Genomic DNA, 24704 nt, shown 5'->3' on the forward strand with positions numbered 1-24704 from the left:
ACAGAGGAGGAGATGGCTGGATGGCATCACTGACTCGATGGACATGAGTTTGAGTGAACTCCAGGAGTTGGTGATGGACAGGGAGGCCTGGTGTGCTGTGATTCATGGGGTTGCAAAGAATCGGACACGACTGAGTGACTGAACTGAACTGAAAGCTATTCATTTTCCTCTATGTACTATTTTATCTGCAAGCTGTATTTTCTAAATAGTATATTTGCTGTTGTTTAAATCTGAAAATTTTCTGGCTTCCCTAATGATTCCTTCTGGGATATATGCGTTTTTCAAAAGTATGCTTGTAAAAGTCTTAGTTTTCTTTTTGTTACTAGGTGTTTAACTTAATTGTACTATGATCAAAAAAAATCATCTGTATATTCATCTTTAGAAATTTGTTTAGACTTACAGAATAAAACAATATATGGTTATTCTTTGTAACTATCCAATAGGTTTTAAAAGATTAGGTATTCTTTAATAATTCACTGTAGGTTTTCTATCTGCCCCAAATTTTTAGTTGTTCAAATGTTTTCTATATAGATCTTTCTGCTCACTTGATCTATCAGTCACAGAGAGCTATGTTAAAAACTCCCACTATGACTGTAATTATATCTCTGTTTTGTTAATGTTTGCCTTTATACTCTGAAACTATGTCATTAGAATCTGGTTCATCCCAGACTCCCTGATGGATTCTTTTTCACACCATATCCTGAAGCAAAACATCTGTTGCCACCTCTGGAGATACACATTGCCATGTAAGGGGCTGTGAAGCTCTGGCTTCCATTTACCAGAGTACATTAAACCCTCAGATCCTCCAACCAGCATTAAGACTTAGCCTCCTGTGAGTGAGAAATTCCATCTCTTTTATATCAGTAGATTACTTCTATCTCTAGTATGTAAAAATTTTTCTCTCTGGCCCTTTAGCTTAACTATTTATTTAAAACATTTATTTTTGGAATTTTCAGGTATTTAAAATGGGAAGAGAGAGTTCAATGTCCTTACAACATCTATCAATCCAAATCATAATCTTAATCCCAATGTAAATTTTTAATGTGAAAATCAATGCCAACTTACTACTTAGATATAACAATTTATTTCCTCAAGTGGATTATTTAATTCATTTCTAACAAACAGTACATTCACATATTCAGCTGTTCTACACAATTTAGGAGGTTATATATTCTATACATTTAATAAATTTGTTAAGTTTAATAAATTTATCTTTATTGAGTAAATACATTTTTAAGTACACACTATGTGCCAAGTAAGCAAGTACTACTGTTTTAGAGGTTGGAAATATAATACTGAACTAAGGAGTCAAGAATTTAACATATACATACAGATAAATAAATATATGTCTAGAATTGGAAACATTTTATGAAGCAAATTAAAGTAGGTAGAGGAATATAAATTGGGGGTGTGGTTATTATTATGCTTTAAGAAATGTATTCAGAAAGCCCTCACTATGACACTTGAGCAGAGAACTAAAAAAAAAAAATACGGAGACAGTCATGTGACTGTTCTGAAGAAGGATATTGCAGGCAGAAGGAAAAGCAAAGGGCAGAGGATCCGTGCTTCATGTGTTTGAGTTATAGAAAAGAGGCTGATGCATCTCAAACCCTGTTAGTAAGGAGGACAATGGAAGGCTTGAAGGGGAGGAGGCTATTCCAGGGCCTTGTGGGCTATTTTAAAGACCAGGGATTTTACCAGTGAAATAGGAAGTTACTGGAAGATTTTGAGCCATGAGGGCAGGTAATTTGCTTTGTTTCAAAAGAATCTCCCTGGTTCTGAATTGAAAATAGGCTATGGGAGGCAAGGGCTGAAAAATAAAGATCATTTAGGAAGCCACTGGATTAATCCAGAAGAGAGACGGCAATGACTTGGCCCAGAGTGGTAGTAGATTAGTGAAAAGCAATCAGATTCTGGATATGTTATAGAGGTAGAGTCAACAGCTGATGAGGAGAGCGTGAAGAGCGAGAAACAGAAAGGGCTCAAGGATAATTTCATGGTGTCTGGCTGAGTGTCTGGAAGGATGGAGCTTCTGCTTATTGTGATAGGAAGACTTCAGGAGGGAGCACTTCTAGTGTGTGGGGAATCATTTCTGCAATGTGCATGCTGGAATAAAGTCTCACTCCATGTAACCTTGGGTATATGTGAAACTACATGATATTATTTTAATAAAACTTTAACTAAGAACTTATTAAAAGTTTCATACAATAGCTGAAAATATTCTAAAGAATGAGTGTGCATACAACACTTTTTCTATAATAATTTTTTATTAACATTCTATGCAAAAATTTTACTAAGACAATTACAATTATTACTTATTATAATTACTATAGTGAAGTCGCTCAGTCGTATCTGACTCTTTGCGACCCCATGGACTGTAGCCCACTAGGCTTCTCCATCCATGGGATTTTCCAGGCAAGAGTACTGGAGTGGGTTGCCATTTCCTTCTCCAGGGGATCTTGCCGGCCCAGGGATCGAACCCAGGTCTCCCGCAATGCAAGCAGACACTGATTGCCTAATATGCATTGACAACTATCAAATGGATTAGGAATCTCATGATAATAAAAAATGGGCATGGTTCATTACCCTCTGGAGCTGTGGTGGATTCATTTCGATATTTGGCAAAACTAATACAATATTGTAAAGTTTAAAAATAAAATAAACTGATAAAAAGATGAATGAATGTACATTTATAAAGACATGACTTACAGAACACATCCTACAGGAAAATGGCTTACTGATAAGATGTATGAATTATGATCAGTAGGAGATAATTTCTCAAAGCTGTTCCCATCCTTGTAAGGCAGAGGGTGTGGCATGTACCAATGTTGTGCAGTGCAAAGAACCATGATCCATTAGAAACACTGGAAAAACTCTATTGTGGCTGCAGTGCTGAGAATGAGAGGGAGCATAGGGTGAGGTATGGCTGAAGATACAAGGTTGGAGCTAGATAATAAAGAGGCAGTCCAGAAATGAGCTGAGTAAGTTAGATCTCTGGCATAGCATAGTAGTTAACAACACAGGCTCTGGATTTGGACAGACTTGAACATCCACTCAGGCACTTATTAGCTGTATGAGTTTTGGCAGTCACCATCCCTAAAATAAAGCTAATATTACTGCCTTCCTTCTTTTGGAGTGGAGGGCAGAAGTCTTTGGTCTCAATGAGCTAAGTCAGTGTAAAGTTTTCCTGGTCAATAAATCTCCAGATACAGCAAGGTCAGAAAAATACCCACAGGGTTATATTACTATTAATTATAGTTCATATTATTATTTCCCTGATAGTTATATATTTTATAATAAAATATAAAACCTGGGGCTAAGTTTCAGTAAAGGCTTACCTGATATAAAAGGGGTTATTTTACTTTTAGTTGGAATTCACAGAGAGAGCTAAATTATTTGTGGCCCTAAATAAAACAGTACGTGATACGTATACACAGTACATATATGTTATATATTCATATTTTTGATATATCATTTACATAACAAAAAATCTAAAATACCACTAAATTATGAAAATTATATAATTTGTAGATAATCATACTATGAATAGTGAATGATTATATATAAATTACATAATTTTCATAATTTAGTGGTGTTTTAGATTTTTTTATGTAAATGATATATCATTACATAAACCACCACCACCACCACCGTGAAAAGTGAAAGTGAAGTCGCTCAGTCATGTCCGACTCTTTGTGACCCCATGAACTGTAGCCTACCAGGCTCCTCTGTCCATGGGATTTTCCAGGCAAGAGTACTGGAGTGGGGTGCCATTTCCTTCTCCAGGGGATCTTCCTGACCCAGGGATTAAACCCAGGTCCCCTGCATTGTAGGCAGATGCTTTACCGTCTGAGCCACCAGGGAAGTCCAATCATATTATGTAAATTATACGTAATTTACATAACAAACAAATCTAAAACACTACTAAATATTTGCACAAAAAACCAACTTTTGTTATTTGCAATGGACTGCATCACAGTATTTATGTCTATAAAAGGACCATATGAAATATATGAAAGTGAAAGTCACTCAGTCATGTCCAACTCTTTGTGACCCCATGGACTATATAGTTTATGGAATTCTCCAGGCCAGAATACTGGAGTGGGTAGCTGTTCCCTTCTCCAGGGTATCTTCCCAACCCAGGGATCGAGCCCAGATCTCCTGCATTGCAAGCAGATTCTTTACCAACTAGCCACAAGTAAAGCCAAAATACATGAGGAGAGAGAGAAACAATTCAAAGAAAAACCACCTTTCAGGCTAAAAATAAAAACATTCCTCCCTCTGGCAACCATATGTGACTCCTATGCAAGACTGGCAGAGTATATAGCTGTTATGTTACAAGGCTACTCAAAGTGTGGTCTGGGCACTGGCTGCCAGAAAGTGCACTACAATGTAAATCAGCTACATCACTGTAGCACACAATTTAGTTCAACTGACTTTTTTAAAAAAAAAGTCAAGGCTTTTTCAACAAAGCCAGAAATGTGCTGTATTCTGGCATAGCTTCTTAGCTCATCAGAGGCCACACTTTCAATATAAGATCAGTTACTGAGAAGTTTGGGACGATCCCCTGGAAAAGGAACAGACTACGGACTCCAGCAGATACTGGTGGGAAAAGTATCTGCTCGCAACACGGGAGACCTGGTTTCAATCGCTGGGTTGGGGAGATCCCCTGGAGGAGGGCATGGCAATCCACTCCAGTATTCCTGCCTGGAGAATCCTCATGGACAGAGGAGCCTGGTGGGCTGCAGTCCATGGGGTTGCAGAGAGTCAGACATGACTGAGAGACTAAGCACAGTACAGCACAGCACACTGAGCAGTTAATGAGAAAATAAAATTTAACATAGAAAATTGTATTACATACACTAATGTAGACTTTAGATGACTTTCTAAGATTATATGGCAATAAAGAAGAGTGAGATACAGGGTGAAGGGAAGAAAATAGAAAAGAACTGGGCAAAAATGTTTTCCTAATTGCAGAATGAGGAAGCATTTGCAATTGCTAAAAACTATAGGAAAAAAAATATGAGATTTGATTATTTAAAAACAGTCTGCAGGTCAAAAACTTTAAAAGACATGATTAAACTAAGAGAACTAGGAAGCTCTTAACAATGCTGCTGTAAGTCGCTTCAGTCGTGTCCGACTCTGTGCAACCCCATAGACGGCAGCCCACCAGGCTCCCCCATCCCTGGGATTCTCCAGGCAAGAACACTGGAGTGGGTTGCCATTTCCTTCTCCAGTGCATAAAAGTGAAAAGTGAAGTTGCTCAGTCGTGTCTGACTCTTAGCGACCCCACGGACTGTAGCCCACCAGGCTCCTCCGTCCGTGGGATTTTCCAGGCAAGAGTACTGGAGTAGGGTGCCATTGCCTTCTCCAGTCTTATAACTGATCAAAAAAGAATGCTCTTAACATCAAAAAAATTCTGAAAAATTATTTTCTATTAGCTTCAGTTTCCTCATCTGCAAAAAAGTGATAACAATAATACTTAGTTCCAGACTTCTGTGAGATTTATTAGATATGGATAAACGGATACAACATCTGATAATAAAAGACTTAATTTTTATTAGATAGCCTTTCTCAACCTAATGTAAATATGATATTTTTAAACTTAAAAATATTGTGTAATTTTGCAGTTTAGAGTTAACACCACAAGTCTGGGTTCCAACCTGCACATTCTAAAAAAGGTCTAGGATTTGTCTTACTCTTTGGATCAAACTCTAAGCCCTTGAAATATCCCGTCTAATAAAAAAGTATCTTTGTTTACGGGGGCCCTGAGATATGTCCAGTAGTTAATACTAACAGCGTGATTTGTGGTGGGGACTTAGAACAGCTTGACCTCTGTAGGGAATGGGTGGTCAGCCTTGCCTACATAACTAAATTCCACCAAAAACCCTGGATACCAAAGCTCAGGTTAGCTTTTCTAGTTGGCAGTACAATGTACGTGTTCTCAGACATTATTAGAGAATTAGCATTTTCTACACAATTCCACTGGGAAAGGACAAGAGGAAGCATGTGCCGAGCCAGGTATCTCCTGGGCCCTGCCCGATGTGCCTTTTTCCATTGCTGATTTTAATCTACATCCTTTCACTGTAATAAACTATCACTATAAGTAAAGCAGCTTGGGTGGATTTTATGAGTCCTTCTAGCAAATCATTGAACCAGAGACTCTCAGGGACTTTCCCCTCACACAGTAATATAACCAGTTAACATATGCATAGTAATTTACAACTTGAAATCAAAGTATAATCTATTGCTTTAAGAAGTTATGTTCATAGAGATGATTTAAGACATAAAATATAGTGAACATGTATATATGTATATACTCAACAAACCCTGTCAAAATTATGAACAATTTCCTAAGGTATTTTTATTTATAAAAATAAAATGTTAGCCTTCATCAGAGTAAATTAATGAAAGTCCTATCTGTATTTCATAAGTATAAAAACATTAAATAATTATCAAACATTCTATTGCTGAAATTTGGGGTTATAAGAAAAATAAACACTCCCTTGATCTATCATTTAGAAAGAAAAATAATTTTGGAAAAGTAATCATAAAACATTGGTATAAATCACTTATTTCCTCTTTCTTGCTATGGATTTGAACTTACACTTTTGTATATCATTACCTATAATTATGACAAGTATTACTTACATTACACATAAAATTATAATTGGTAACTTCCCAAAGGAAAAACTTAATAGATTTTTGCAGACATTATTTAAGATTCTTTGGCAGTCGTAAAAGAAGGATTTTCTTTCTTTTTTTTTTTTTGTTCACTTCAGTTACTAAAATTCTCACCCTACCAGCAAGAGTCAGTTTTATTACTTGGTGACCCATACTGACTTTTCCAGCTATATGTGGAATTGCTCTGGGAATTTCCAGAAATCAAATTCAAGGCAACAAACATAAATACATCCATTTCAAATCAATTTAGAGACATTTCATATGTGAATATGAACAAGTTAAAATGGAATCATTCTGCCATTCTTAAATTCTGGGTTGAAAAATTAAATGATCCATTTCTGCCTATAGGAAGTATATGAGAAGAAGTTATAACTGAAAAAAAAAGAAATAAAAAAAATAAGAATTAACAGCTTCACTTAAGCAGCTTAATCTTAATTATACCGCTAAGTAAAAGAATTCTGTTGGTGTGCTTGTGTGTGTATTTGTGTGTGTGTGTACACGTGCACATGTAAGATCCATATAATTATCTAACATCTATGAAAACTTCCCCTATTAAGAGGCTATGTGTACATGAACATTGTTTTTTATTTCTTCTTCCTACATGTTTGTTTCATTGTGTTTTATATTTTACAGTGGATGATGATGTAATTTATATAGATGAACTTCCTGCTGTTTGTTCTTTTGATCTTTATAAAGACACCATTATTCTCACTGCTATTGTCTCCCTCTCAAGCATCAAGAAATTTTTTGGCCTATACTTTTGAGACAAACACTGCTTCCTGGTAAGGAGAATTTTTAGTAACTAAGTAGTTCAACATATATCACATGTCCTGGGATTAATCCATCAAGCATTACACATACCTTTGGCACATCTCTATTGATTTTGGGTGCAGCTCTATAAAAGTCAAATAAAATAATATTTTACTACCATTTTAGCCATTCCGACCTGAGTTTCTGCTCATAAACCAATGTTTCTACTACATAAAGCTGAAGTGGCATTTCCTTAAATCATATCATATAGTTTTTTAAGCTCTTGATCAACCTTTTGCATGTTAATAAAGCAACTTGTACTGTGGTTTGTTCATTTAATTACTGTTTCTCCTACATTTTAGAATATAGCACACATCAAAGAGAAGTATACTTTTATAATGTAAAATTTCTTTTTAAAGTGAACCCTCTAGTATTCATGGTACTTGACAAAATCATTAATGTCTGTTTCATTAAAAGGTAATCAGCTACCAAATTGTTAATGCATTGTTGAAGTGAAAATTTTAAGTATTCAGAAACTTGAATTTAATTTATAGGAATTATATTTATGATTAATTTGCCCTAACTTAAAATGTTTTTAATAATAACTTTTTCTTGCCTCTAAATACTATTTCTCAGCATTCTTCATTCAAATGATACATGTGGTTTTTTCCTATTATGATTAAACTGAAACATCTTTAAAGTATAAAATCAGTACTGGAATTAAGAATCTAAATCCTATCATTCCTGGTATCAAATACTGAATGAGGTCATTGTATTGTATGCTGCTGCTGCTGCTGCTGCTGAGTAGCTTCAGTCGTGTCCGACTCTGCGTGACCCCATAGACGGCAGCCCACCAGGCTCCCCCGTCCCTGGGATTCTCCAGGCAAGAACACTGGAGTGGGTTGCCATTTCCTTCTCCAATGCATGAAAGTGAAAAGTGAAAGTGAAGTCGCTCAGTCGTGTCCAACTCTCAGCGACCCCATGGACTGCAGCCCACCAGGCTCCTCCATCCATGGGATTTTCCAGGCAAGAGTACTGGAGTGGGGTGCCATCGCCTTCTCCGTTTGTATTGTATACTTTCCCTAAAGGATGATGATTTCAAAGTATATTTATCTTTTCTTCTTTTTCAAGTAACAAACCCCTCACATATCCTAGAGCACTCAAATGACAACCGAAAGCCTGCATAAGAGAAAATGAAAGTGTTTCTACATTTAAAAATAATGACATCAAAAAACCAATCACTGCTGATAATGTTCTATTTCCTGCCCTAGGTTATGGGTACATTCAATATTTGATCATTTATAGGACTATATAATTATGACCGGATCATTTTTATATATTCCAGTTTACTTGACTAAAAAAGGGTTTTTTTAAATAAAAACCATTAAGTCTTATATAAGTTTTCATCAAAGTTTTCCTTTACCAATCAAATTCCACTGCCAACTCAAGTTTACTCAACTGTCTACAGAGTCCAGCTATATGATGAAAACAAAGTCAGCTGGATGAATGGTAGCAAAGTGCTGCTGCGTGTGATGAGCTGGGGAGGATGGGCCCAGCCTAAAGGGTACAGACGCTGCTCAGCTCCAAGGGATGGCTGCCATATGGGACTGTGCGTCTAACGCTGCCAGGTCTGGAAATTTGAATTTTTATGTCAAATTTATATTTTTTAATGTTGGCAACTGATACAATTTTTGAAATACTGCAGCCAAACCAAATATGCCTTTGACCAAAGGGGCCTCCATAAAGATCACCTCCCTGAATAGGGCTTCAGTAAATCTGAGTTCAATTAAAATACTTTTCATTTGTGCTGCTGATACTGCTAGCACGTAGAGAAGCCTACAGTCAAAATTAGGTCTGATTCCCTAACCCACACCATTCTACTATAATGTATTTACTGTAAAGTAGTGAAAGTCTGAAAGTGTTAGTTTGTTAGTTGTTCAATTGTGTTCGATTCTTTGTGACCCCATAGATTCTAGCCTGCCAGGCTCTGCCAAGTCCATGGAATTCTCTAGGCAAGAATACCAGAGTGGATTGCCATTCACTTCTCTAGGGGATCTTCCCAACCCAGATGCTTTACCATCTGAGCCACCAGGGAAGCCCAATTTCCATAAATACAGTCTATTTCTTACGTCATTTGAATCTCAAACAAACTTCATAATACAGGTATTATCCCCATTTTATTGATGAAGAATTCAAGATCTACAGACAGTAGACAACTTAGTGTAGAAATTCAGAACAGTATGACCTGAGTTAGATGACATGATCAAATTTTTCCTCTAAGATAGTATTTTCATCATTCTAGGAGGGTAGATAACCCCTCTCTACTTCAGGTTTCTTCTCTATAAGATGGGTACTCTAACAGTCTATTTGACAGGAAAGTTGTGGGGATATATAAAGCATGTAGAAACGTGTCTGGCACATAGCAAGACTATAGTAAGTGTTGCTACCACCACTTATTATTGCTATTTTTATTATTTGTAAAATGAAATCCTTGCTTTGTATGAGTTTTAAGTGAGCTAATCTATGTACAGTGCGTAGAATTATGTCTGAGACGTACTTAATGTTCATTACACATGAACTGTGTGTCCAGTTTAATTCTCTTTCAAATGCATTACTTCTAAACTGTGCAGATAACTCCTTTTGCTCTCTACTGGGTAATAACAAACAGGAACTGTCAAAAGTTGAAAGCATTTTACTTGTATGTAGTGTTTTCCTTGGATGCTTGAATAATGCATATCTTTTTAGTGTCATGATTATTGCAAGGTTTATATCATTTGAAAATATGTATTGAAATGAATCATGTGCCATGTAATGACTGTTCTGATGAGGATTTTAATAACGTAATAAGATTTTATTCAAAATATCAGGAATGGTTAAAATAATCAGAAAATACTCTTCAAATGTAAATGATCTTCCCTCCTTCATTTCCCTAATTTTAAAAATCTTAGGCTCAAAACAAAAAAATGGAAAGATATGCAGGCAATTCAATACCTCAAATTACAAAGTTATATTAGCATAGCCAGGAATTTTACTTACTTGTGGCCCATTTCATGAGCAATTGTAAATGCAAGGTTTAAGCCATTGTCTTCAGCAATAATACATTTTCTCTTTTCACTACACATTCCACTCAAGTAAGCTATACCTAGAAAACACAAACATTAATTATCAAATGTCAGAATTAAAGTCCAAATATTTATGTTTGGTATTAATAGAAGAAAAGAAAAATGACAGTTTTCACCCTCAAATATATCTATTAAACTGTGATATCCAGCCCCTATAAATAATTTCAGGAGAAATATATATATGTCACTCAATAAACTGTTAATAGTCTTTTAAATTTCATATTTTAGATGGAGTAATTTTATCAATTATATAATTCTCCAAGGAATACCATAAAAATACATTTTATAAATATCACTTTTCATCATCATGTAAGATAGTCACAACTTAGAAAATGTAAATAAAAAAGCAATGATTATTTAAGCATTTCTCAAATCTTGAAATCTCATTTCAAAGAAATACCCTAAAATAAATTACATTTAGAAGATTCTTGAACTCACATTTATATTCTGAGTTAGTAACATTTTGAAATTTTATTTTGTAAAATATCATTTTAACTAATGTAACTTAAAAACTATCCATGGTAATTGGAAAACTAAAAGTGTTTCCTTTGAAAATTTCTTAGCTAATAAAGATGATCTGATCCAGAGTACATGATACTGAAATATTAAGACAAAAATTTCAGCAAAACATTTGACCTTTTGGTTTAAATTATTAGTAAAGATGATAATATATGAAATCACTTATACTCATTTGTCAAAGATTTATATACTATTTTACTAATTAAGACATATATTTCAATAAATATTATTTAATACAAGGTACTATAATCATCCAAGAGTATATTTTATGTATTCTCAAGTAACAAGATATCTGTTATAAGAAATATATATTTTTTGAATTATTTGTATGCTTTCTAAATTTCATCTCCTTTTAAAATACATGTAATCTCATTTTGTGAAAAAAATTAATGGACAGGTAAAATGATTTGCCAAAGATCACATGACTACCAAGGATGAATCCATCCACCAGCTAATTTTATTTTGCTTTTGATTACAATTTAGAGCACGCTAATGAAAGATGGTTAGCTGAATGCTGTGACTTTTTTCTCTCTTCAGAAATCTGAAGAATAATGGTAAGGAATAATTAAATTTAAATAAAACGACAAATCATCTTGACCATGTTTTGGGGAGAGAAGATTCGTGAAGAAAGATGGACTGATTTAGTGGAGCCACAGCTCAAATGATAGGAAAGAAGGAGTTTATGAGCACAGTAGAACCCTAGAGAGGCTCAAGACTGAAACACACAGGTTTGAGGAAAGGCATTGCTGGAGGGTTGAAAATGGAGATTAGTTCAAAGTATATCCTTAACTACTCTTTCAAACCTTCATACTAATGTCAAGGCCTGGTATCCACTGGTTTATCAGAAAAATGAAGATATATTTGTTAGGCAAAATGTAGTATATACGTGTTATTTAAAAAACAGAACTAGAGAAAGAAATGGTCAAGAGATTAAGTATAAAGATGTTATTTTCTCATTGTATTTAGAAATTAAAATAGATCTTACAGACATTCCAAATCCACAAAGAGATGAATAGCTTCTCTATTAATAGATGGGTGGATGGACATATGAATGGATCAATAGATGATAAGTCCTACTTTATTTGGCTTATTAAGGCAATTGAAATTACGCTATGATTAAATCTAGATAAAGTAGAAGGAAAGATGAAGGCAATAATGAGCAGAAGGAAGAAGAGAAGGAAGAGGCGAGAAACACGTTGTTTAGTTCCATTCAACAATAAGTGAAATAAAAACTTTTAAAAATTCTTAAACTTTAGTATGAATATTATCAGTGCTAAAATGAAAGTTAGTTACTTAGTCATGGCTCCTCTGTCCATGGGATTCTCTAGGCAAGAATACTAGGGTGGGTGGCCATTGCCTTCTCCAACGGATCTTCCTGACCCAGAGATCGAACCTGGGTCTCCTGCATTGCAGGCAGATTCTTTACTGTCTGAGCCACCAGGGAAGCCCTGAGTGTGATAAGGCATGGTCTTATTAAAACAACAAGAGATGGAAAATCAAGATTTAGGAGTAACTGAACTTGTGTCCTGACTGAAGGGAAGAAGAGAGGTGGAAAGAATGGAGAGAGAGATGCAGGATGAAAGTGAAGTACCCCCTCTTAAAAGGATATCAAAATTCTCTTGAGCATTTTAAGACTTTTAAAAACACATAATTTGAGATTAAATGTTCTGCAAAAATTCTAAATCAAGCTCAACTATAATTAACATGCCGATGACCACTGTTTGGTACAAAATTTCCTTTAGGATGCCCATATACTTCTTCATGTTTTTCACAACTGAAATAATTTCATCACCATATGTAGATTAAAATTCAGCCAATGTGTGTTGTCATGTCATATATTCCTTTGCTATGTGGACCAGTACATATCAAATTTAATCACTTTAATAAGTATTATATTTCTTCACCCATACCCATTCAAATATATTGTTCCCAAATAAAGACCGTATTGTAGCTTGTTTTTAAATTCCTGTATTTTCTCCATTATTCTTTTTCTTATATGCTTTCCCATATTTTTCTGTAATATTACTACACCGGCCAGGATTTTCAATGTACTGTTGAAATTTCCGTGGTATTGAGCTCTTCACTTTCCCTGCTGACTTTAGGAGGAATGTTTACAGATTTACAATGGAAGATGATTCCTACAGAATTTTCATAGATATAGCTTATTAAGTAAAGGAGCTTAGTTTCTAACATTTTTGTATGTCTAAGTGAAAAAAAGAGGCAATGTTATCTGAGGCGTGGGTCAAAGGTGAATGGGAGTTGGAAATACTTTTTGGAAAAGAAATAGAAACTTGGAATAGCAACTGAGAGAAACAGGAAAGACAGCTGATGAAGAAGTCAGGAAATACTTAATGTAAATGGATCAGAAAGTATATGGTTCTGCAGTGGATGGAGAGCAAGAGCCTGGGTGGTACTAACATGCCCAGTTGAATGGTATACAACCTAATGGCTGACACAGAGAAGGCTAACGTGTGGATGAAATCTGGGCTGAGGTTTTGTTGATCAGGTATAAAGGAAGAATCCCAGGGTGTAAGAGATTACAGTAAAACTTAAGAGTCAGAGAAAAGATAGAACTTGCAACGGCTCTATGCTTGATAATTAAAGAGGAAGGGTTGGAGCCTGATCATTAAAAATGAATACAGTGGTCAGGAGAATGGAGTCATCAATGAAGTAGAAGAAGAGACACTTTCCAAAGAAGTACTGGAGACTGTGACACGAGAGGTATTTAGGGATTTTTAGATTTCAGAGCTGAAATTCCAAGACACGACTTAGGTATTGCCATGAAGGTAGAAAAGGGCAGAGGTAGAGGTTGAGGTCAAAGAATCATTAAGTAGTGCTCAGGGAACTGATACCATGAACATGAAATTGCACCTGATCACAATTAACTCAGGAAGGTGGGAAACACAGCCAATATCCACAGGAAATGTGGGCAGGGATCAAGGAGAGAGAGGAGTCACAGTGACAGTGAAGGATAGGATGGCAAAGATCAGAGTTTCAGCTTCAAATGGTGAGTTTTTACATGAGGATAGGAGAGATTCTGACTTAGAAGCAGCAGTGGGAAGCAGGGGGAATGCAACAGTGTAAAACTTTGCTATCTTCCCAGCACCCGCCCTGTGGTACAAGGATGAGAAAGAATAAACAGTGACCTCTCTGGGGACACTAAATTCTTCACCGCTGCTGCTGCTGCTGTGTCGCTTCAATCGTGTCCGACTCTGTGTGACCCCATAGATGGCAGCCCACCAGGCTCCCCAGTCCCTGGCATTCTCCAGGCAAGAACACTGGAGTGGGTTGCCATTTCCTTCTCCAATGCATGACAGTGAAAAGTGAAAGTGAAGTTGCTCAGTCGTGTCAGACTTCTAGCAACCCCATGGACTGCAGCCTACCAGGCTCCTCCGTCCATGGGATTTTCCAGGCAAGAGTACTGGAGTGGGGTGCCATTGCCTTCTCCCACTAGGTATGGGAAATCAGTAACTATAGTATGGTCATATTAAAATATATGGTGATAAAAATGATCTTTACAATACACAAGACATTTTATACTATAAAATATTTTATGAAATAAAATTCAAATATTGATAGAGGAATGATTACAACCAAGTGTCAAAAAATTCAAATCACATTTTCATAGAACAAAAAGACCACATAAATATGCTAAATTGTTAATATCAATTATATTATGTGAAGTGATTATAGGTAATTTTTCTTCCTTTTTTCCCATTTTCCAAGTTCATGTGTTTAAAATAGCTTTACAGTGAGAAAATTAAAGACAGAAAATTATACTCATGTCTATGAAATCTGAGCAGTAATCAATACAATGTCTTCTACATCAGAATGTAATTTAACAACCAAAAAAGATCCTCTCCTATTGTTCTTTTACTTAAGTGTAAAGTCAAAATCTTCAACTAAGTTTCTAATAAATTTGAATTTCATTGTTCTTACATTTGGCACACAAAGGAGATTTTCTTTGACTTGAAAGTTATGGAGAATAATTGTAACCATGACTAATTTAAATGACTTGCATTATTCTGTTTAAAAGCCCTTGCTTTTCAGGTCCTTTCAAGAACCCACATGTTTCCTATTATAATAAGGGGTAGAGGTTAGGAGGGGAAAGGATTTAACACAGCTGTTATTTAAAGATAGATATAACACAGGTCCTTTTTAAAGCACTTTTTCAATATAAAAAACTTATGAAAAGACAAAGGAAACCAAAACAATTTCTAATTTCTCAACTAAAAATTAATCAAATCATATACCAGGAGTCAAGAGAATTTCACATCTGAAAACAAAACACTGGACATGATATGATATACCTCTTCAAGATAATCAGAAACCTTTAACACTCTACAGGATGCATGCTATAATAACAGACTAATTAGAAAATCAGAGTGTTTTTTTAATTAATTTATTTTAACTGAAGACTAATAATGTTACAATATTGTGGTGGTTTTTGCCATACATTGACATGAATCAGCCAAGGGTGTACATGTGTCCCCCTATCCTGAACACCCCTCCCACCTCCCTCCTCATCCCATCCCTCTGGGTTTTGAGTGCCCTGAGTTTGTATATGATCAAATGGGTGTATCCTACCAAAAGTAAGTCTTCCAGCTGCAGAACTGTTGCTTTTAGCCAGTGGGTAAACCACCTCAGTTCAGAATCCTAGCTTTCCTGGCACAATCCTAGCAAGTTATTTATCTTATGATTGCACCCTATGAGGTAAGTTATTTATCTATGTGTCCTACTATTTCTTGAATCCTAATGTAATGTATGTGACAAGGGCCAAAGGTACATACTGAGCTCTGCCTTCAGGAGTATAAGCTACACAAACACCCGTTTAAAAATGTTATCACTGAGACATAAAGACATACATAGGATATTATGGGATCATTTTTTTAAGACACTGAATAGGGGGAAATCAAAGCAGGAAACAATTTTAGAGAGGGAAACTGGTTGGTGGTATCACTGAGTGGGAAGAGGTGAGTCAGGGAAAGAAGTAAAAATTGGGTGTGGAATTTCTGAACTAAGGATTGATTATGGAAAAGGGTAAGCAAATTCTTATGGGAATTGATGTTACTGATGGAGGGGAAGCTTCTGTTCTTTAAATATGCAAGCCATGTAGTACATCTCTGCATCAGCACGGTATCTGGCACATTCTCAGTAAGGGGCACTTTAAAGGAAAAGCATAGAAAGACTAATATAAAATGTGAGTCGATTGAGGGCTTTGAAAAAAAAAATATAATTTAGAAGAAACAAATGTATTTCATCCACCAATTAGAAAAAAATTTATAATAACTTAATCATGGTGCCCTGAAAATGTAAAATTCACTTACACGATAATATTCAAATTGGGCTTTGAACATATTTTAAAACAAATACTCGCCTTACTACTTTGCAAATTATCTGCCTCTCTTCCATTAAGAGACAAGATGATCTAGGAATATAAAATTATAAGTATGTAAGTTAAGAGTTTAATATCACTATAATTATAAAGGTATTTAAGAATAGGCTTCCAGATCCTCTTAAATGTTTAAGTCATCTGTAACATTCTTAACAGTGTAGTTTCTACAAATACTATGAAAAAAGTGACTCCTAAGAATAATCAAAACAGTATTAGTTTAATAAAAAAGCATAACAGGCTCTGTGGTCAAATAAGGCAAAATATTGTTTAGACATTAAAATGTTGTTTGTATGTTCCTATATCATGGGAGAATGAGACTCTTTTGTGAAAACCACATAGAAATGTCAAATAATATACAATATACAAATTTTTTAATATATAGCTAAGGTTGATGTAAAAATAATTCCAAGTACAGGAACAAAGCTTAAAAAATTCAAGGCCTGAGTGATAAGATCATGAGTTAATGCTGTCAGAACCTGGGTATCATATAAGACACAAGTCTTATTAAATAATGGGTGTGGTTCCAAAATATCTGCATGACAGGTATTTAGTGAGTAAAGAACTAAGATCCATATACAAATAAGAAAGCCTGGAATTGATGCTGTTAATGACTTTGAAACAGACTTGAATATAACTTTAAAAATCCATATGTAGGGAAGCAACAAGGAACTCTGGCTCAAAATAAATTCTGGGAATGCTAGAAAAGACTTCATAAACAAATCAAAACCCAAGCCATCATCATGCATAAGTGTAAAGCCAAAAGAATACTAAGCCATGAATGTAATGTACAAATTGATCATACAATTTGGGGATCATGCAAGGATTACAGAATTCCTTGTCAGTTAAGTAAAAACAAATGAAATATCACTATGATATCATCTCAGCAAACAGAAAATTCCCACAGGAAAGTCAACTTAAGATCACAAATAAAAATCACCAGCCAAGTAAAGAAAGGGTACACTGTGAGAGAGAAGTCACTTCCATATTAAAATTAGAGAATAAATGGTGATGAAATAAAGACATTTTTAACATAAAGATATGGAACCTGAATCCACATTCACTGGGTCACCACAAACCAAATGGATCTTTTTGTAAATTAGAGATAGAAACCCCTTCTAATGGTACATTATATCAAAATATTGGTATAGATAATGCTGTGATAAATACAGGAATGCATCTATCTTTCTGAATTAGTGCTTTCATCTTTCAGATGAATATGCAGAAATGGAATACTAGATCAACTGGTAATGCTATTCTTATACCTTTTGAGGAATATCCATACTGTTTTCCATCAAGAATCAGGATATGGAAATAACCTAAGTGCCCATCAATAGATGAATGGATTAAGAAGATGTCTTACATATACACAATACTACTCAATTATTAAAAAAAAAAGAGATGCAATCTTGTTATTTGTGACAATATGCTTGGACCTTGAAGGAATTAGGCTAAGTGAAATAAGTATAATAGATGAAGAAAGATAAATACCATGTGATTTTACTCACATGTGTATATAAGCAAACAAAAACCAAATAAATGAACAAACAAAACCAGATAAAAACCAAAAGATACAGACAACAGAGTAGTGGGTTACCAAAGTGGAAGTGGCAATGGGGAGGGCAAAATAGGGGTTTAAATGCATGGTGACAGATGAAACTAAACTTACGGTAATGAGCATAATATAGTGTACACAGAGGTTGAAATACTATATAATGTATGCATGAAACATAATGTTATAAACCAACGATACTTTAATACATTAAAAAGCTAATCAGCAAAAATTATCGGTATAAAGAAATGTTAAAGAACTTTCTTCAAAAAGAAGGAAAAAAATCTCATAATGAAACATGAAAATGCAAAGAAAATAAAGAATAAACACATAAACTGTAAATAAATATCAAGTATACAAAACACTGATTTTAATGTTCTACAATTTTAAAACACAGAGAACTGAATATAGTGGGGGGAATGAATGGAGTTTAAGTGTTCAAAAGTCTAGCAATATCAGGAGACCAGTAAAAGGAGACATGCATAACACATACAGTAATTTCAAAAGAATAGGAAAATAATATATAACCCACAATTGTAAAGAAAATGGAATACAAATATTGGATTTACTTATATAAAAAGGCAAAAAAGGGTAAAGAAACAAGAAATAAAGTGAAAAATAAAACAGATAACATTTCATACCAAAAATTTAATTAAATATAAAAGACTAAATATAGTAAACTCAAACTAAAATGATAGAATTGCATAATAAAAATAAACCCTAGCTGTACTCTGCTTCCTAGAGATACACTTTAAAAATAAGGACATAGATAAGTTAAAAGTATAAGAAAATAAAATGGTATAATATGTAAAAATTAACCAAAACAGAGTAGAAGAGATCATATAAATACTACAATTGTGCAAATTATAGCGAAGTGAATTGAAGCCACAAGCATATCAAAGATAGAGGATTGTTTTTATAATAAAAGGATTTCTACAACAAAAATATCACAACTTATAGGCTCAAAATGCATAAAGCAAAATGAATAGAATTAAGAAGAGAAATAGACAATTCTACAATTAAACTGGGAAACTTTAATGTGTCTCTTTACAGCTGATGGAACAACCATAAAAAATTCACTAAGGACATAACAAATCCAAACAATAAATCAGCATGTCTGTCTTAACTGACCTAAGAACATTGCACACAACAAAAGTCAAATTCTTTTTATGTGTACATGGTATATTTATAAAACTGACCACTTAGTGAGTATTGGAAAACACTCAATACATTTCAAATGTGGAAATAATCCAAAGTATGTTCACTGGTCATGATGTAAATAATCTAAAGAACTAAAAAGATAACCAGAAAAAACCAAACAGTCTAGACATGAGATGATACTTCTAAACAGTCCACAAGTCAAAGAATTTATAATGGAAATTAGAAAGTACTTTACACATAGTTATAATAAAAAGAAACCACATCAAAAATATGTGAACTGCAATGACAATGCTTAGAAAATTCTTAGTGTATATTAGGAAAAAAACAAGAGACTGAAAAATCAATGGTTAAAATTCCTCCCAGGAGATGGGAAAAGAAGAGAGCATCAAAGCTTAAGAAAGCAGAAGGAAGGAAATAATAAAGAGGAAAATCATGGAAAAATAAAACAAATGTAGAAGAAAACTGACAAAAATGGAAACTTTCCTAGTAAACTGATTAAGAATAAAAGCGTGACAAATATAAATACACTACCATCAAAAATGAATACGGAAATGTCTCTACAAATCCTAAAGACAATACGGTAATATATAAAATAGCATGCTAATAAATTTTACAATTTACCAAAGTTGTCACAAGAAGAAACACAAAATCAAAAATTTCTATAATAACCTCCTTTTTCCATTGTACTCCAACTATATTGGCTTTTTTGGGGTGAGGGGTAGGAGTCATTTCTCAAATGTACAAGCATGTTTTTACCTCAAGGCTTCTTCACTGGCTTTTCACCTGTCTGGAACATTCTCTACATAGATCTCTTTCTACATCATCTACCAATTTTTTAAAATATCGTAACCAAGCAGGATCCTATGGTGCTTTCCTGGGGGAGACCCTTCTTGCCATGTCCTCTACCTGCCTCTCGCAGTAAACCTGTAATCTCCCAGGCCTCCCCTGGGTGACAAAAGCCTAGCTCAAGAATTAATGAGTGATAAATTAGGAATTTGGGATTAACATATACAAAAAAAAATTAATGATTGAAAAGTTGTGAACACACAGTGACAAAAGCAACAGCTGGACCAGCGGGGCTATAACAATTTAAACAAGTCAGCCATATGGCAGTCACAGAATCTTTAGTTCCTCCCTGATGTATATAGAAACTGTATCTGATGCACATTCCTGAGTTGTTTTATAGATATTACAGCCCCTACCAAATGGAAGAACTATATGATGACCATGAGCATGTAGTCCCCAGTCCAACTGGAGCCTGAGGACTGATAATGTTAAGCCCTCTGACAACACCCTATTACCTCACCACCAATCAATCAGAGAATTGTGCACAAGCTGATCATATCTCCTGCAACTCCTCTCTCTCATCTTTCCTTTTAAAATGCTTCCCTGCAACTTATCAGTGAGTTTGTAGTTTTTGCACATTAGCTGCTCTCAACTCCTTGTCTGGCACCTACTCCACGTCTGCACTTTCTTCACCACAACCTGGTGTTAGTAGATTGGTTTTACCGTGCACAAGTGAGCAAACCCAAGTTCCATTCTGTAACAACAACACTTTTCAGTAAGGCATTTCTGGATTACCACATTTAAAATTATAAATAGGGAGGGGCCGGGACTGCAAAAAAAATAAAATAAAATATAATTATAAATACTCTTCTTTCCACCCTGGTGTTCCCAGGTTATCTCTTCCTTAGATCTACTGTTTTTTTCTATGCTTCATTTTATTTCATTTTTAATGCCTCATTTCCTTTTTATCTTTTAACATACCAATTAATCTAATTATTTACCATGACTATTGACCATCTCTCCTTCAGTATGTGTCACGTGGGCAAGAAAGCACTGAGAAATCAATTTGTTTATTCACAATGTATAGACTATGTTTTGTATATACAGTGATAATAATTTTAAAGTACACCAATACACAATTCTTTTTTTTTTAATTTTATTTTATTTTTAAACTTTACAAAATTGTATTAGTTTTGCCAAATATCGAAATGAATCCGCCACAGGTATACATGTGTTCCCCATCCTGAACCCTCCTCCCTCCTCCCTCCCCAAACCATCCCTTTGGGTCGTCCCAGTGCACCAGCCCCAAGCATCCAGTATCGTGCATCGAACCTGGACTGGCGACTCGTTTCATACATGATATTATACATGTTTCAATGCCATTCTCCCAAATCTTCCCACCCTCTCCCTCTGCAACAGAGTCCATAAGACTTTGTATTTCTACACTGGTGATGTTTTCCTAGTCATCTAAAGACTCTGCTCTGATAGCAGGTTGGAAGGGATTAGGATTACTGGTATTCTATTGGAATTGTAGAGGATATGGATTGGGAAATCCCAGGTCAATATAGCATGGCTCAAATAGGGAATTAAGGAAAATATGATGTGACTATAGAGAGAGACTTAACTATCACTTCTGAGCCTACTTTGATTCTCACTGTCAAGGGGTGGGTGGTTTAATGCAGGGGGCTTCCCAGGTGGCGCTAGTGGTAAAGAATCTGCTTGCCAATGAAGGTGATGCATGAGACTAGGGTTTAATCCTTGAGTTGGGAAGATATCTTGGAGAAAGAAATGGCAACCCACTCCCGTACTCTTGCCTGGAAAATCCCAGGGACAGAGGAGCTACAATTCATGAGGTTGCAAATAGTTGGACATGACTGAGCACACATGCACACACACACACACACATGCACAAACACACACAGAGATGACATACTAGAAGCTGAGCAGTGTCTCCAGTAGAAGCTGGAAGGGTGGGGAGTGGGATGGGTGGGAAGGTGAGGAACGGGTGAAGAGACCTGAATAGGAAGGTTACAGAACCCTGAGTTGAATATTCTTGAGTTGACTCCACCAGCTACATTCCTGGGAGCCAAGTGCAGTGGTGTGTTGTGTTGCCATGTAAACTAGGACTTTCTTCACTGTGAAGCAACAAAGACCTAAAGATCTCCAAGGGCAGAGAAAGAATGGTGATTTCTGATCTACAGCATATCACCCAGGCTACTTGGAAAGAATCAAATGAGAATTTGGGGGATTATCTGGCAAAACGAATATGAGCTAAAAGCAAACAAAAGCAAAAACAAGGTAGTAATTTAAACTAGAAAAAATATTAATTGACAAGTTTATATTTTCAGCCACTTGGAATCAAGTAGGAACTTGTGAAAGATACAATCTTAATATATTATAGAAAGCTGCTGCTGCTGCTAAGTCGCTTAAGTCGTGTCCGACTCTGTGAGACCCCATCGAGGGCAGCCCACCAGGCTCCCCCGTCCCTGGGATTCTCCAGGCAAGAACACTGGAGTGGGTTGCCATTTCCTTCTCCAATGCATGAAAGTGAAAAGTGAAAGTGAAGTCGCTCAGTCGTACCGACTCCTAGCGACCCCATGGACTGGAGCCTACCATGCTCCTCAGCCCACGGGATTTTCCAGGCAAGAGTACTGGAGTGGGGTGCCACTGCCTTCTCCATAGAAAGCTAGATGTAACATTTTCTTTGCTTAATTTAGTATTGTTCTGTGTACTGAGACAAAATTAACTACAAATGGGAATATGCATGTTAAAAAAGTTTGTGCGTATTATATTTTTAATGGACTTCTGAAGGAAAAATAGGACAGTAAGTAATCCCTCATTTTATTTTGTTACCTTAAGGTGCAATGGAGATATCTAAGGCAGTGCACCAGTGCACCAGACAATGTATATATACCACTTTGAAATCCTTGGCAAGCTTTTATATGAAGTATTAATATGGTGCAGAAAGAAGAAGGTGAAAGATGGTTTAAGTAAATGTTTAGAAAAAGTGAAAGAAAGGGAGTTCTGAGGGAGAGTGGTATGTAGGGTGAGCAGAGGTGGCCAATTTCTAAATACTTCTGTCCTTCTGAAAGATGGAGAGAACTTCACAGTACATATTCAAAACAGATTTTGTTGGTGCTTTTGTTGTTTTTACCCTGACGTGACTTAACCACTGAACAACAGACCTTCCTTAAGGTTTATTAAGTCGCATCATTAACCTGACCCGCCTCCTCTCCACATGAGGGTAATGAAAAGGATTACTTTTGTATGGAAGGCAGAACAATTAAGAAAATTTATGCCTACAGGCTAGTTTTGTGCTCCTGCTATTGTATTCTAGGTTTATTCTACTTCACATCCATTCACATCTACTTCACATCTCTCTTCAGAAAATTTAAGAGGGAGTTATGGGACAGCTTTAGAAGTTCAACTCTTAAATCCTTAGAGAATTTTAATGAAGCCAAACTCCAATGTACATCATTGTATATTTATATATCATTAATAATATATACCATCTGAAATTCTTAACTTAGATTTCAGTGAAACTCTGAAAATATAAATCCAGTGGCACATTCAAACAGCCACATGTGGTAGATTACACATCTAACTCTTGTAAATCAGTAATGAGACCTTTACTGTGCAGTCAATCACAAACATGGCTAAAACTGGTATCCTCATTCCTAGGTTAATTTTAAAAAAGATAAATCAGAGTTCTTAGGCTTTATACATAACAAATAAAATTACGTTAGTGATATCATCTGTCTTGGAAATTAAAAAACTGTCATGACTTTAAAAAATAGGTAAGATGAAACACAGTTAAAGATTCTTGTGAAGTAAGTTTAAGGATACAGCTGGAAAAATTTAGAAGTGTTCTGATTGCATATAAATCAGGAATTTTGGCTAACGCATTTTTATAATGTTATAATGTAATCATATCCTGAAGGCATTAAACAGGGACAATTAAAACTAAAAATATCATGCTACTAAAAAGCTGTAAAAAATTGCTTTTTTAGTACCCTAGTAAAATCATTGACAGCATGCATTCATAACTACAAACCAAATTTCAAAACAGTTTCACACAACATTCTTTTTTCACCTTGCCAAATTTTAGTCATTTTGTTACTTTTCAAAACTTGCTTTCTACTATATGGCCAATACTTTTATTCAAGTAAAGAAATAATTCTATAAACTGGAGAAATTTAAAGAATATAATTTTAATTATAACACAATTACAAATATCTGATGCTCTTAAATATTATTAATATACTGCTTTGATATAATCTGTCAAATAAAACATGTGTACTTAAGGACAAGTGATTCCAAGTCTAGATACATTAAGATTGCAGTTTTTTACGTCTATATACTGAGGCAATTGATAATAAATGAGATGGTAAAAATTTTTCTCAAAGATGATTTGATGTTTTCTAAAGTCTTGATTGGAATTTAATAATAAATTTTTCATGACCTGTTTTCTGCATTAAGTATAAAAAAGGCAAAATGCAAAAAATGAAATCTTAAAAATTGAGGCTCTATGTCAAATATTCTAGGGTTTGAATCCAAACCTCAGATTTTAGCTCTGTGATATGGGAAAGTTCTGTTTCCGAAACCCCAGTTTTCCCAACAGTAAAATTAGGAAAGCAATCATTTTTCTTAGGAATGCTAATTAATTTAGATAAAATATTTTAGATAAAACATGCGATGGCCTATCTGAAACATGCTAACCATTAACCATTAAACTTAG

At 35.0% G+C, this 24704-nt stretch overlaps 1 protein-coding gene across 2 annotated transcripts in view; it reads right to left on the reverse strand.

The window, feature by feature from the left end:
• The window catches only part of ADAMTS19 (ADAM metallopeptidase with thrombospondin type 1 motif 19), a 276661-nt gene that overhangs the window by 126162 nt on the left and 125795 nt on the right, over positions 1-24704 (reverse strand). For both annotated transcript variants that reach the window (XM_086410488.1, XM_086410489.1), the window contains one exon: positions 10471-10576. In XM_086410488.1, the coding sequence (XP_086266614.1) occupies positions 10471-10576 (106 nt within the window). The remainder of the gene's footprint in view (positions 1-10470; positions 10577-24704) is intronic.

Source organism: Bos grunniens, chromosome 7 (assembly GCF_055505025.1).
Source record: "Bos grunniens cultivar Pamir isolate PY7600 chromosome 7, Bosgru_T2T1.0, whole genome shotgun sequence".
Classification (NCBI taxonomy): Eukaryota; Metazoa; Chordata; class Mammalia; order Artiodactyla; family Bovidae; genus Bos; species Bos grunniens.